General features: G+C 40.4%; 1 protein-coding gene across 2 annotated transcripts in view; it reads right to left on the bottom strand.

Moving 5' to 3' along the window:
* Positions 1–16,739, bottom strand: part of LOC118420789 (exonuclease mut-7 homolog) — a 68,818-nt gene that overhangs the window by 14,890 nt on the left and 37,189 nt on the right. The window contains exon 21 of one of the 2 annotated variants that reach the window (XM_035827782.1): positions 7,512–7,611. The exons of the other annotated variant lie outside the window; for it this stretch is intronic. Coding sequence (XP_035683675.1) covers positions 7,512–7,611 — 100 coding nt within the window. The remainder of the gene's footprint in view (positions 1–7,511; positions 7,612–16,739) is intronic. 2 annotated transcript variants of the gene reach the window in all.

The raw sequence follows: 16,739 nt of genomic DNA, 5'->3' as shown, positions 1-16,739 counted from the left end.
ACCTTATAGTGCCTATTTGAGGCGTGTAGAAGAGCGCAGTTAAAACACAATGTTATCACAAACCTCTGTTGACACTACTGACTGAAATGAGCAATTGATTGACTACTGATGGGAGTGGTAGATAACAATCCAAGGAAGGAAGACCTCTTTTTGTGTTCTTGAGTGTATCGTAACAGCTGATATCGAGGTGTACCTGTAATCAAGGAGGTTAAAAATTCCTTTAATTTAGACCTCCTTGGCGTAATCTCCTTGCTGATATGGTGGTTAACAGACCAGGGCTGATAACAGGACCCACCCCACCATCCCTGGGTGGATATTTGCTTGTTGGCATGTATAAAATCTTATCCTGTCCTATTCTAACCCCCTTGGTCTGTCCAAAAGGTTGCAATGTAAAATAACAAACGAGAGGTGATCGGTGACACCGGATACCTAATACGTCGACGACGCGCAGCCGGGCTATCGCCCTCAAAATACCATGTTCGGAGCCGCAAACTACACAATTACCAAAATTACCTCTCCATCTACCATCTTTGACCTCCCCAATTGAAGCCTAGCCAGGTACCAATTTTTACACCTGAGTGGTTTGAGAATACTGGAATACCAGGTTAAGGGACAAAGGTACAAGGTAAAAGGTGTGAGGAAAGTAGTGAAAAATGTCTTTCCAATGGACACAACATCTAGCCTGGAACATCAGGAATGGAGCCAGTGATGTCTCAATCTTGTGTCCGATTGCTTGGCCAATCAATACAACATGAGGACACATGAAAGTCAGCTAACAAGTCAGGTTTCAGGTCTGGTTTGATATCTATCTTCTTATGCCACAAGGTATCTTTCTTTCTATGACATCAGGTAACAGGAGTCTGTGTGACACAAACTCTGCTGTCCTGAGCTGTAACTGGCAGCTGATTGGGTGGGCTGCTATAAGCGAGATTTAATCAGGCTACAGGAAATCTAAGGAGTTTCTTAAGTCTTCCTTTGCCTGGAGCTACATTTAACACCATCAACAATCATCAAACTACAATTTATTCTCATTAACACATTATCAAGATAAGGAAATCCCAGTGTATGAATCCTATCTCTGGTCTCACACCTTAATACACTCCCAATGGAAAGTGCCATTAAGACAATAACTATAAGCACTGGGTACTGACAAAGATAGAACTAAGCTAATGAGTCTGTAATGAGGTAATTAAGCATTTACAGCACCAATACTTCCGGAGTTGGATCACAATTAAGTAGCATTTTCCCAAATCTTAGGATTCTACAAAAAGTAGAGCAGAAAACACCAAGATATTTGACAATGCATTGTGAATTTGTGTGTATCAAAAGTTGGGACATTAATGATTTTTGTCAGATGATATCTAGGCAATGGTGGAGTGCCCTTATAGTGAAACAATAGGGGTAATCAATAAAGATTTTCCTCTAGATACATTCTGCTTACTTGTACTTGATTCTTTTGTGTACGAGATTTACAAGCTGGAGACTTTTCCTCTTCAGAAGTTGAAGATGATGATAACCAGACCAGGATTTCTGAAGTGGAGTCAGCCGAGTAGAGACAAGTTTGTGGAAAGGATAGTTTCCAGGCGGTACTGAAGTACCCAATTGTTAAACAATAGAGTAGTGGTTAAATTTCAAGTACTTAGATCCATGTAGATATAACCTGAAGATAAGTCTGCAGGCTAGCCCGGTACATGGTTGAATGGAAGACGTGTTCTACATCATTCTGTATCTTTTGATACATAAAAATTTTGTAACTTACATGTACATGTATGTCTTATGCCAGGCTGTCTGTGGCTTTAGATTCAGATACAGATACCAACCAAGCCCTTCAACCATGTTTTGGGATCCCAGTGGCAATCATTATGGCAGATACCCAAAGCAATCATCAAAGCAATGAGAGAATCAGTATGAAGACTTGCATATCAAAAGTATGGACACTGTACCTACAACCTACAAGCTCGCCTACTCGTGCCTTATTTATAAGGGTTATCAAAGGAAGTCTATATAGACGGAAGGACTTGAGAACCAATTACTCTCTCATTGTTTTCTCATTCAGGCACTTGAGCGGCCCCTAGAAACTATCTGTTCTTTTGTGTTGTCAAAGCTCTTTAGACTGAAGTGGGTTTTGTGATGGCACTTAAGACATTCTAGCTTTTGTTATCAACATCTCCTGTTTAGATGGGACAGTGTTTAAGGCATAACTTATCTCACTGGTTTTTAGAGCCCTGCTTAAAAACTAAAACTTTAACTGAAACATCTGAGACTCAGCATATTTATCATAGATACACAGTCAAAACTGCCAAAGAAGACCACTTAGGGGACTTGACAACATCTGGTCTATGTGGACAGGTGGTCACCATAGCCAAAGTCAAAGTCCTTTCCGCACCTGACTTGCCTGATGGCGCATAGGGCAGCACCTACCTCTGTATTTGTACATGTGATCACTTGTACAGGTTTGACCAAATACCAGTATGTATGACAACTTATAGAATTTAGATAAAAAGACTATTTGACTAATATACAAGACATTTCTGACACATAATAATGACAATGACACTTTATCTAACATGGCATCTTTCTTGCTGCATGAAACACCAGAAAAACTACATTTCGATCTTAGAAGTGTGATATCACTGGTCAGAATGCCACAAGTCTATCTACACTAACAATCTTACAGGGCATACTCACCCTATTATTACAGTGCACTATAATAAAGAAGGTCAGTCTTATCGGAAATCTTCCCAACATTTCAAGTCTGAGAGGAGAAGAAGAGATAGGCAGACACTAGTCTATCACTTAAGTGCTCACAATAGCCAGGCGGTTCTTATCTAGAGGTGGTCACTTTTAGTTTTACAAGTTTGACTGAATTGCAACTTACTGTATGACCTAACTTTTCATAAAAAAGGTTAATACTAATGACTAGGGTACTAAAAGGCCCATTTATTTTCTGGAATAGTAATGTCATGTTACCTGCCCTCAACTTGTCTTAAAGTTCATGTACTAAATATAGTACAGTTACCATGTTCCAATATTGCTAGACATTTCCAATACGACATGGAGACTGGACAATCTCTAAACATTGTCACAAAACATACGCCTGTATTGGTTTGAAAGACATTTGAAAAGCTCAATTGAATGTTACATATACAGTTTACTAGATATGTTCCATGTCTTTACTGTTGACTGCCTCTGTATAACATGCACGTTTGGACCCCGTTTCCAGGGCTGTGGTTCTGTAGTTGTCTGCACCAAGGACAGCCTTTGTCCGAGGACCTGTCTAATGACAGAGGTCATCTTGGGTCAGGTCCCATGAACCCTGGGATCAGCACTCTTCTCATGTGAAGACAGTCTTCAAGGACTTCTCTTTGTCCAGGGTGTGATTATGGCAGATATATACTGAGACCAGTGTATCCTGGATTGCTGGTCCAAGGCAGATGCTTAAAGCTTAGCCAGGTGTGTATTGTAATGGCAAAGAGTCTACACAAAACTTAATATGTTATAACACTTGTTGTATCATACCCGGGGCGTATTTATGTTTGACACCGGTGTTCTGACTGGTCCATATTTTACGGTATGGCCCGGGGCTCCATAGTTTGATTTGAAGGATTCAAACTCGTATACATGCGATGCTGTTGAAAATTCGAACAAATGTACTCCAACCAAACTGGCACGGTGTTGGGTCTTTTGTTCGAATTGATGAATAAAGCTGAAGGTATGATGTGCATTAATGTCATGACGTCTTTTGCTCTTTTTTGTGTGTGCAATAAACTTGAGTTTCCTTGTGTTGGAATGATATACTGTAATATATTATAGCTATATACCAAATGTAGGATTCAATAGTTCTAATGTAATGTAAAGAATCTAAAATCAGAAATAGAGATTTGGCTTTCAGAAAAACTGTGGTATACATGTTCAACCATATTGTCTTCCTGTAATGTGTACTAAGTACTAAGTCATACTGTAATAAGTGGATATCACAAGTCTCTTAAGGCTCCGAACAAACCAAACAACCAAAATAACATCATTGTTAGTTTAAGTCAACCCAATAAGATGGTATTCATCAACTACAAAAGCAAACTGAAGAGGAATGAAATTGTTCAGACTTTGGATTAACTTTTTTTGTGTAGTTTGTCCTTCGATGCTAATTTTGACCCAAATACACAGCCACTATTTATCCAATGTAAAGCTGGGTTCGTAAAGAATAACTGATCTGAAAGTAAATGATATGTCAGGGATTATCCATGAATTCCAATGCCATAACTTCTCGCAAGGTGCGCGAATCGAGAATGCTATTTGGATGTAGATTTCTCCCAAGATATCATTTTGAATCTGGAACAAAACCCTTTAAAACCCGTGGCAAAGTGTTTGACTCCTGTGATCGTGCAGCCATGCTCCAGGGGAGTGAAACCTGGGCCCCTACTGCCTCTGATCCACAGTGGTTGTGCTGCAATGATCAGGCCATGATAAGGTGGATTTGCGGCGTCAAACCCCAGGATGAGACCTCGCCATCTTGCCTACTCAATAAACTTGGCATCCCGGACAGTACCTCAGTATTGCGGTCTCGCCGTCTCAGGTGGTATGGACACGTAGAAAGGTCAAGTGACTGCATTAATACCATCACCAAACTGAAAGTGTCAGGTAACGGGTCGTGGTAGGCCGAGAAAAACTTGGATGGAGGGTGTTAGGAGGGACATCAAGGTGTGCAGTCTAACAGGGTCGACCCACCGGACAGTGCTGTTTGAACGTGTGGTGTGAACTGTCCGACTTCTGCCTACCCCTGCGTCAGGGATCCCAGTAGCAGTATAGTCAAACAATGGATTGAGTGAGTGAGTGAGTGAGTGACAAGTAGGAAAGAGTATGGACGCACACCACTGACAGTGGACTAGCCCCTTGCTGTAGTGATAATACTGATTTGGCAAATCCACTTCACACAACAATGAGTCTAATATATTGAAAAGTTGATTGATTTTATTGCATACTTATGTCCATATATCAGACAAGATAAACCATTTGCCATGGAGACAGCTTTCTTTAGTATGTAATGAGTTATATAAATCTTAGTCATCTTGACAGACGATCTGTACAACACAGTAAAAGTAAGAAATACATCTTAAGTACTGATCTCTATCTCTACGTAAGAAGGTGAACTTAATTGTCCTCTAGCTTTGGGCAAGGTTGCTTGTTGGGTAGAACACAATGATCCTTTTGTGTCCCTGGGACGATTATGTATAATCTTAGCCATTCCAGGTCATTTAAATGCACGTCCGATTGTGATATGGCCTGTGAAACCTCTGTTATCCCAGCAACATACCTTTCCACCAAAGATTGCCTACGGACATGTTCTTCCAGTAGATTTGCTCAGAACGGAGGACATTAATAAAGTCAGGTGTTGTTTTTCAGTGTTGAAGACACTACAAAAGGTCAGGTATGACAACACGCATCAACGTCGGGTAAATAAGCCTAATGAGAATGACTCCTTTCTTTCAGAAACACAATTTGAGTGACATTTTGTGGTAAGACACTGATTGTTTCTGTGAGAATTTTTACAAGTATTCTCCCAATTGTTCTAAATTTAGATTATGACTTCAATCATGTAATCTGTCATGACTTCAATCATTCAATATTTGACCCTCACATTCTCACTCATGGTCTCGATTAAAAGTGGCCTGCAGGCAGAATTGAGCTTCCCGTGAATGAAGGGAGGTAGAAACAAAATCAGAAAACGTTTTAGCAAATTTGGAACGTGTCAGTCGGGTGTGCCAGCGTCTGCCACATTAATTCAGGTCATCGCTCTCCTTGACATTTCAGAAAATACAAATGTCTAAATGTTACAGTAAGACATGTTCTGTAGCCTTCTCTCATTGTTAACTGTCCTTCAGAATTTTGTCCTCAACATGAGTGATATATTTGACAGGAGAGTGACAATACAGTATTTAGAACAAAGTCAGACCAATTAATGCTGAAGTTTTTTGGCTAGCTACTGGCTGGCAGGGCAGCTCTAACTTTTGTCAAGTTCTTCTTTTCTCCTTTTGTCCAGCATCAGAGCAGACTGTATAGATGAGGGGTAGGATGGGAGAGGAAAGCTGACACTGACAAGGAATTCTCCACATCTTTTGGAAGGACAAGATAACCACGTTGACATTTTAGTAACTATTTACTCTATTATAAACATGGAATGGCATTCATACACATACATGTACATTACTACACCAAACATTACAGGGTGAGAGCTTATGTTCATTCTGGTTATTTCTGTTACCGGAAGCATCCCTTGAAGGAAGTTTGACTTTACAACAACTTCCATCAACCAGCAAAAATGTACTAAAACGTGATAAAATGTAGGTGGGGTGGAGGGTAGTCCTTGACTTACTGATCAGTTATATAATTAGCCCAAGTTGCCAGTATAACAATCAAGGTGGGATGTAAGTGTGCAGTAAGTATAGGGTCTGGATAAAACAACTGTCTTTTGTCATGATCATATGCTGAAGGAATGTTGTTTGGTGGGTCTTATTAAACTGTCACTATAGTTAACTGTAACTATCTACAACAACCAAAGCGACATAACCACCGGGGGCAAAAAGCAAGTTTGCCGTTTTGTTTTTCACCACATAGAGACAACAGAAAAGGACCAGTGAATCGAGAAACACATTGCTACATGTGTTATTCTTAATTGTAGAACATAGAGACAAAATGTTAAGGTTAGAATTTTCTCCATGGGGCTTCCAGTCTTAGAGAAAACACTTTCTCCTTTTATCTTAATTTCTATCTACCATTTATTGCATGTCTATATATGATGATATGAACATATATCAACATTATTCTGTATCAGGCATGAGACTGTATCAGGCATGTGACATTGTGATCAGATCTAACGTTATGGGGAAGGAAATTTGTAGATCCTACCACTCTTTTGACTGTAACAACATGTTTCAAACACAAGGGCACAGCTCGTCTGTAATTTTTGTGGCTGATCCCGAAAAAGTAGAGATTTAAGGTCCAATGGGACATTGATACAGAAGACAGCATTCTGATGTTCCCAAGTCAGCATAGCAGCTGACTACAAAAGCACCACCTACCCTGACACACAGTACTGCATCCAAGACAACAACCTATGAAACTTTAATATGTCAAAAGCAAAGTCCTTTTATCACCTTCGCAGAGAAGGTTATATTTTGGGTGGCGTTTGTATGTATGTATGTTTGTATGTAGAAAACCAGCATACTGTTATCAATGACAAGATGTACAGGTGGTGGTGGGCACTTGTTTATGTTTGACTTGACAAATATCAATGACCAGGTTCTAGTACTTAGTTAGAGGTGGTCATTGTAGTGTACATGTTTGACTGTTTACCAATGTCAAGATGATACAGGTGGTGGTGGTCACTTGTATACATGTATGTTTGACTGGTGTGTTACGCCGAATGGCGGTAACTGGCTATATAGATAAAGATACAGACTGTACACCAAGCTATTAAAGCAGACACAAACCCTTAAACACCTTAACTTACATACCTGTCATGAGAACAACACCTGCAGAGGCCAGCTTTATCATGGAATGGGGGAGGCACCTGTGGGTGCACCTGGCCAGCTGCAGCCATGTTCTCCAGGACACCTGGTGAACATCAAAACAGGTGTGTGTCAGCAGGTGGAAGGGACAAGAAAAAGGAAGAAAACAACCACTGCTCAAGTCTTACTGAAGCATCATTACCTCTGCCAAGAATCATGTGTTTATTTGTGTGTGTGTGTGTGTGTGTTTCAGTGTGTATATAACTGTGCGTGTGTCTATGTATGTGTGTGCGTGCCTATGTGTTTGTCTATTTGCGTGAATGTTTGTGTGTGTGTGTATGTGCACGCCCATATGTGAGTGTACTTTTAAATGTGCGTATGCATGTTTGCGTGTATGGGTGTGAGTTTATGTGAGTGCATGTGTGTGTCTGTGCATGTATGTTTGTGTGTGTGTATGTGCGTGCACATATGTGAGGGTATTTTTAAGTGGTGTGTGTGTGTGTGTGTGTGCAGCATAATTCAAGAAGGTCATGAAAAGGATACTTGGCATGTGGATAGGTGTCCGCAAAATGAAGGACGAGTACAACTATGGGCCCTCTAGCGGCTTTCAATAGTACTGCAGCAGAACTTCCAGGTTTCTAATTTATAGAGGTTACCATTCCAGTGGTGAATATACACTACATGTATTTGTAATGACTTTCATCCAATTTCTTCCAAGCTGTGAGCAGGAATCAACTTCTTATTGTGACCTAAATGTGTGAATGATATCTGCCAAGGCCTAAAAGATCAAGGCCTTAAGTTTATCCTGCACAGCTACAAGGACTTAAGTGGTGTAAGTGGATAAGGTGCAGTTCATTGGACAGGTACAAGGATTTCGCCCTAGGCCTTGCAAGGTCTTTAACCCAACAAATAGAGTCACAACTCCAAGTTAATGCACATTCCAGCCCAATAAGGGAACATCAAAGACCTGTTGATCTGCTGGGACTGATGAAGAAATTCCATAACCATTTTTCACAGAGAGCTCAGATGGGAGATGGAACATGGTAACTCCATTACTGACCCCTGGGAGGTCAGAGGTCATGGACCAAGGTCGGGTCATGGTTTTGATGAAGTCCCCACCGCTGGTCAGTTCTCTGACCCCGACACTTTGATGGTTTTCTCAGCCCTTGTCTATTTTTTCTGCCGCCAGTTCACAAGTGGAGTCCTCCAACAATGGATGAGAGAAAGGGTGACATTAGGTTAGGGTTCACACAGGAGTCAGTCAGTACCCTTAGATAACTGGCTCTGGTTCGGTATGTGGAGAAATGGAGAGAAGGTCCAAGACCCCTTCCCCTTCTTGGAGGTACCCAAAAAGAATGATCTCTGCATCGTCTCTTGACAGCATCGTTATCAGCAGTCTCTACTTTGAAATCCTCTCAAGAACACAGGAAATAGCATCTCAGAGGATACCATAGAATGCTTGTGCCTACAATGTCTTTGGCACTAGGTTGTCCCAAAAGTCTGCAAAAGATGGGCATGCACTCTCAGTTTAACATAGGAAAGAAACTTGGCAGCACAGTTAAGGACTGAAAAGTATGCCAACTTTTGTTTCTATTTGATTAGTGTATGAAAAATTTTCATGCACACATAGCAATTATGACCACAGGTTGATAGATGATGATGATGACAACTATGAATTCAGCTGGCTTCACTATCAAACCTCACTCCAGCCTAGCAGTTGTATAAAAGAAACTGTTGGAAGTTCAGGCCTATAGAGTGCTTTAGAGATGTATATCATCAAATACAAGTGACATTTCAGCCTCCTAGAAAGATGTGATAATTTATTGAACTGCCCTTGTACATGCCCAAATTCCCAAGACAGGAATGGAACTGTACTAGTCTTGTTTTCTGGCTTTCACCAAATTGTGCGAACAGCCTTCAAAGCCATTCTTTTCAATACTGCAGGCAGTTCTGTACCTATCCCATAGGACATGTACCTGCTTTAGAGTAAAAAGAGTGACAAGTGACTGGCAAAATGACAAATTCTCTCAACATTGTTTTCTGGTCCTCAAGTCCAATGCTGGGAACAGCCTTCAAAGCTATTTGTCTAATTACTGCTAATAGTCCATGGGCCAGGTCCCCAAAAATGGCCATTTGGTACCAAACAAAGGGACAAAGGGTGACTTACTTTTTTGAAAAGGTTGATTCCTCTACTTTATTATTTTGCATGATAACCATGCCAGATGCCCAGCTTTATAGGAATTATCACTTGATTTTGTGACGTCACTCAAATCTATAGAACTACCAAAAATCGTTTATTACAAGTCATCAAAAGTGGTTTTAATAACCCCCAACCACATTTGATGAGTATTTCTCTTTACTTAGATCATACAAATACATGTTGAATATATTTGGAACCGTTTTGAAATAAATTAAGACAAATCTCTACAATGGTTGCCATGGCAACGGTGAAAAATAACATTTTCTTACAGGAAAGTTGCTAAGCAAGCCATTGTTGGATGCTTTTAAAGTTTAGCCATTATCAACATAATCAAGGCATGAACAATGACACCGAACGATTCATAACTAATGTAAGGGCTCTTAGAAAACATTTTAATTAGGCAAAAAATAAATAGAACTTTTTAGTATTTTAATCCATACTACAGTATGTATTGAAATACATGTATATTGTTTTTTTGGCGTGTTTCTCCTGCCAAATCTCTAAATGGATTCAACTTTTTCATCTTTGGGCCAAATGAGTTGAAATTTGGCATGGAGGTAGATATAGCAAATACCACCAGACTTCTTTCTCTCTTTTTTGATAGTGACCTTAAAAATTGTTTCATTTAGGGTTTTTAGTCATTTTTGGCAAAAAACATATATTGTGGGCCCCTGTACCCTGGTATTACATCCTAATGACCTGACATTTGATACAGAGGTGCATTGAACATATGCCCACAGGGCACTATCAACAATTGTTGCTAACATTACTTCAAAAATGAGTTATTTTGGGATTTGGGGCCATTTTTGACTAAAAATATATATTTTTGGCTCCTGTGCCATTGTATTGAAACCAAATGACCTGAAATTCGGTTTGAAGGTGTGTAGGCTATGTGCCCACATTATTTTATTTCTATTTTCGGAATACGTTTCTTCAAATTGTTGAGTTTTGGGATTTTTTTTGCTATTTTCAAACTAAAAACATATAGTTTTGGCTATTGAAACCAAATGACCTGAAATTCAGTATTAGGGTGCGGGTGGACTTTCTAGTTTAGTTGATAAATCATGATCAGGTGATATACGCCATTCTATCGGCCATTTGGATATGTCATCTTGCATTTTTAACGTTTAATTTCTTACAAGTACTAAGTGCCTAAATGTTCTTAATTTGACTATTACTTGTGATAGGCCTCTAAACAATTTTTGCAGGCATTTTGAAATAGGCAGATTTTTTATGACGGTTGCCATGGAAATGGTGCTAAAATACTCGACCAATGACAGTGAACGATTCATAAAATAAATAAACAGTGGTAGGGTTCGTAGTGGTTAGTTTAGCTCCTTGGCTAGATGCGTAAGAAATAAGTAGACATTTTTAGCAAAGAAGTCAGGAGACAGAAATCAGGTCGCTATTTTGGCATCTTGCCACAGTGACTGTACATGTCATCTTGCATTTTCCAATGCAAACGTTTATCGAAGTCTTGTGCTATCATTATGTTAAAAGTCCTCAAAATGACTTTTCAGTGTATTTCTGTGAACGTTGTAAGTCTGACTCAGTTACATATGGATGATATGGAGCATAATCCTAGGTCATCTTATCTTCTTTCTGTATTACAACAACAAGACTTAAATGCCTCCTGGCATATTCACAACAACAAGGCAATTCACAGCAACGATTCAGCAGGATGGCTGATCATAAAAATTGGAATCATTGTAAGGGACATATCAAATGCTGATTCAATGCTAAAATCTTAGGAATATTATTTGATTAAAATCTGAGTTTCAAAGTGGTATACAGTAGAGGCCAGTTAATTGCGCTTCGGATAAACGCACACTTCGGTCAATTGCACGGAATCCTAAAATCCCAAACCAGCTTCCATTCACTCCATTGTTAGTGACTTTGCTTATCTGCACGATGAAAAGTCACCAATAATGCACAAAAATTTGTCAAACATCGCCGACAAATGGACTGAAAATGCGTGCTTAGAATTGGCATACGCGGTACAAATAAGCCCATAATTGCCCGTATAGAGGCGCAATACCGACAACATGTATGAAATTGTTATTAGAAGCAAAAGAAAATGATATTGTGAGAGGTTGTAGGTGGGTCCTGTGCGTGTCGGTGCCATAAAGAGACGCACGCCGAAAACTTGCTGCACACGTGACAAACTCAATAAAATTTGTTCTCTACCAGTCCATTGTCTATTAGCTGTACATGTATTTGAGATTGCGGGGACATTTGCGTGAAGGAGAAAATATTTGCAGTGGTTCAAAGTTACCGGCAGTCAGTCGGAACTGGCACACTGCGACTCGGGTCCTATAAACGGTAATAGCAGTCGCTTTTGGTGGTGCGGTACTTTCGTGATCAGCAACGGTACATGTCAGTCTAGCCTGGATACCATACCCCAACCTCAAAAATATCTTTTGTGTTGGGGTCTGGTAGGATGGCTGTAGAAATGTTCTCGAAGGCCCTTCCTCAGAGGGAGGAGAACCTAGGATTTATGACCACTCGCACCACAGGTAGCCAGCTACAACACACCACAGTTGGTCAGCAGGCTATCACAGTAGCGAATCAGGTATTTGGTGGCCACTGTTATGGATTCAAAAAATACAGTTGGGGGTCATTAACCAATCATGGTAGGGGTGTAGTATCTCCTGCTGATCCTGCTGCTGCTCTATTGGTGGAGTTTTTTGCCCACTATAAGGTGCAAAATTGAGAACCCGGCCTATGCCATCCTGCCAGACCCCTGCACGATAGATACTTGAGATCGGGCCGGGGTTTGGTAACCAGGCTGATGTCAGTCAGTGTCTACTGTCTCTTTGTCATTAACGTATCGTATCCGAAACGGATTTTTTCGGAGCCTCCCTGTTGACATGTTAGCTGAAGGTGCAGCCATTGTGGGGAGATATACTATCTTGGATAACGTGAGTTTCATTACGCACTAAAACGTTATTATAATATATATAATTTTTTATTGCAAATTCCTGCCCATGGGGCTAATTGCAAGTGAACAAAATCAAATACAGGGAGTGATTATATCCAGTCCATCCGCTAGCTCTCTGCCTGGTCTTTCCATGTAGACACACCAAAATGGACATGGTACATAAAATTACTACAACTATTCTACACAAGATAATGCAAATCCTATGCTTCAAAAATGATCCAACCACGTAACATGCATTGGCATAATACCGGTCGTAAGACTTATACCGGCCGATAAAAAATAATGGAATTTAAAGAGATCTACACATGCAACAATAGTTATTTCTGAGGTATGCACACTTCAGACATCTAGGTGTCCAATACATCTTTTACATAGCATCGATTACAATGTGCGTATGGTACAAACTTGGCTAACTGCGCTGGATTCTAAGAAGCTAACTCTGGTCAGAGCTTTATTTGCTGACATGTCTAAAGCCTTCGATCGAGTCGATCATGCCATACTGCTACAGCGTGTGATCGATATCCAGGCCAGTCCACGTATGGTGTCTTGGATCCACAGCTACCTCAGCGGTCGGCGTCAGAGGGTAGTAGTCAATGGCGTGGCCAGTACCTGGAAGGAGCCGACATTTGGCCGGTGTCCCACAAGGTGGTGTGCTGTCCCCGTAACTTTTCCTGCTCTTTATGAGCTCAAGGACAACAGTACATCCTGACGCTATGAATGTGGGCTATGCGGACGATGTCGGAATGTCCAGAACTCTGTCAGTACCTCAAGCCATCGAAGACAAATCACTTGAGGAAGAGACATCTCATCTCGATTCGTTGGCTGACACACTTTAGTATATTGTTTCTTATTGTATATATACGGTTTTTTATGTTGTAAATTTCAACGCTATCCAGGCTGCTACTATGTCTGCTATGTTGAAATCAATAAAGGATGATGAAATGCATTCGAAGACGACAAGGCGAAAAGTTTTCAGTATCTTTTTCGGGACAGGCAGCTCGTCGTGGGACGAACACACCGTCACATTCATTGCCAGATTTGTAGATCATAATTACACATGCTGATGGCACAAGACGAACATGATTCAACAACAATCTTGAATGTTTGTTGGTGACCTAGAACTCATATAAAAGTGTGAAGAACCGTTGCATAATAGCCCGGATCTACGACTGAATGGGCAAAATTGAACGTACGCAGCCATTTTCCCGCCATTTTTATATCTACGCTAGCAGTGAAGTGTTACGTCATAGCGGTTGTGACGGACAGAAGTTAAATGAAAATTCTTGACATTATACGTCCGTTTTCTCATGACATTTCAGCATGCTCATGCAGGTTTATGTTTTATGCATTTACTAATAGAAAAGGAAGGAACATCAGAGGATGTATAAAGGTACATAGCGACAGTTAATTGTGCCGTGTTTCTTCCGGCCGGTATTTTTACCTCCCAACCACGCGCCCGTTCGCCGTGTAATTCCGCGGCGTGTTACAATTACAATATTACGCTTTTAGCAGGACAAGAGTGGCAGAAAAGTTACACAGAAGAAGTGGCAAGAGTAACCTACAACAGCAACATGTGACTGGAGAAAATGATGCGTTGACAATTTGTCAAATCAGTATGGCTAGAGAAATCGTCGTAAACGTACCGGTATTAAGATAATAGATGTTACAACGGACCCAGTCAACTTCCACAACCATTTAAAAAAAGAAATTCATCTTCAATCACACGATACATGTCATGCAAGTCTAAGGTCTACGACTCCTTTTCTGTCTGATGGTGCTGTCAGTCCGCATATTGAAACACTATACTAACGTCTCACGGCCGTTTGTCCCCTTCACATATTTGCTTGACTCGTCACGGAAAATACAAACTTTAAGACGTTCGGACGTTTTACTTGGGCTAGAGTTTTCTCTACTGGGAAGCCACTGCAGTCAGCCGTCTGTTCCTGCTTGTCACCTTTACTTTCTGCTTGCTGCATTTTATCCAGCAACTACATCGTAACCACACTTCTGCATTCCCGATGATACTTGATGTCCGGAATTTCTCCTTCGTTTACAGATGAGGCATTATCTAAGAGTACTTGATGTTTGCGTATCTCCGCTGCACTTAGCAGGATTTTCCAAGACTCTTTTAGGTGAACTACATTTGCAGCGGTTTTGTTTGTGCAATGGATGGCGTAACCATTTTATGCAAATTCTACCGTGTCTTCACAACAATGATTGGTGCATCCACTTTCTTTGCGTTGTATTTTCTTCCGATCTTTGTCCCTGATCTCCACAGCCTTTATTTTTTTCCCATTATGACGTAAAGAAACGATAAAGTAGGCACCGTCACTTTAAGGTTTGGTTTATCTTTTTTTGTCGTGAATAGTTCAGAAGTTGACCGTATATATTGTACTCTGAATCCATACGAAGTAAAAAGACTCAATCGACATGTGGTTCTTCCGATGCACTGCGAGTGCGGGAACGATGTTGGTTATTGAGTTATAGGGTGCTACCAATTGTATCAGGAGGGAACAGGGGTCAAAGGTGAGGTTTCTTTCATAGGGTGAGCTTTTCTCGGAGAATGAGGCGAACAACCCCCTGTTTTCTTTGAATGTTTATAAACTAGACCCAAGTGACTTTCTGGTGGAGAAGAATTATTAAGATTGAAATATGGGTTAGTACTTTTTTTAAGCCTTCATTCAGTGTATTATAACATGCTTGCCAATGGACAGCCCTAACTTCGATGTCTGACCTGTAGCATCAACAAAATGTCCTGTTTCGGCAAGCTTGGTATTTAGGATGGAGTTAGCTTTGAACGCAAACTATCGTAAAAATATAGAGAAAAAAGTCGGAATGACGTCAGATACCATTAACAACAAATGATGACTGATGATACAAACGACTGAATGGCCATAAACAGATGAAAATCGCCATTCGAAAAATGGCCGTTGCCATGGCAACCAGTGAACAGCACTTTACCCAAAACTTAGCCATTTTTGTATGTATGGACCAATACCATACTACCACCCCAAATGTTGAGAAAAATCAACATTTTGACTCGGCCACAATAGGCAGTCTCTTCAATTACCCATGATGCATTGCGATATTCGTAGAAATTTGATAAAAAGTCCGTTGGGTGTAATTATTGAAATACTTGTAACTCCTGCTGGAATTGACGGATTTTGTTGCTTTAAAGCCCAAAATGCAGATTAAGATGTGGCAAATCAAGAAAACGTATCAAACAAGGCCCCATAAGCAGGCTGAATAAATGCCTGGTTTTGGAAAGTAAACAATGTAATTTTTACGCAAAAATTACCCCAAAAATCAGCCTTTAAAGACTCATAACGTCCTAAAGATGCAAAATACCGACAAAAAACTTAATACTTTGTAATTCTTGTGGTGTTTTTCACATGTAAACCAATTTTCATTGGAAATTATTGATATTTTACATATCTATCTCGTCCTTTTCAATAAATGACCAACGGCCAGGTCAATTTGGATGACGTCACTTGGTCACGTGATTACAGTTGGAAAGCTGTGCATGGCAACTGGTTATCATGGCTTAAAATAGACTTTGGTTCCTACTAATACAAAAAATCCATGATAGCACTTGTCCCTCTCGGTGGTACCAAAAACCCCTCTGGCCCATGGACTATAACAGTTCTGTTCCCATCCCGAAGGATTCAGAGCTTCTGAGAAAAAAGAGTGCTGATCAATGAGGGGCTGGCAACATGATAAATTCTCTCCATATTGTTTTCTGGCTCTCAACAAATTCTGAGAACAACCTTCAAGGTCATTTTATGTAACTGATGATAATTCTGTACCTATCCCAAAGGACTTAGTAACCAGTTCAGAGTAAAAAGAGTGCTGAGAAGTTTACAAGCTGACAAGGTTGCTCCAGTCCCAGTGGCTTTCCCCAAATTTTCCCACACTCACGAGTATTGGGACTTGTGGACAGCATTCCCGCCACTACAAGGGGTGTCTTGGTGTTGAGTTTGGACATCTTTTTTTCACCATGGCCCTGCTGTGCATGAGGGTATCCCTTTTTTCTTTAATATGAGGATGACAAGCTAAAATTAGATTATCAGAAAACATCAGAAAAATGGACCAC

Source organism: Branchiostoma floridae, chromosome 8 (assembly GCF_000003815.2).
Source record: "Branchiostoma floridae strain S238N-H82 chromosome 8, Bfl_VNyyK, whole genome shotgun sequence".
In the NCBI taxonomy this organism is placed as follows: domain Eukaryota; kingdom Metazoa; phylum Chordata; class Leptocardii; order Amphioxiformes; family Branchiostomatidae; genus Branchiostoma; species Branchiostoma floridae.
This window is presented reverse-complemented; position numbering and strand designations above follow the sequence as displayed.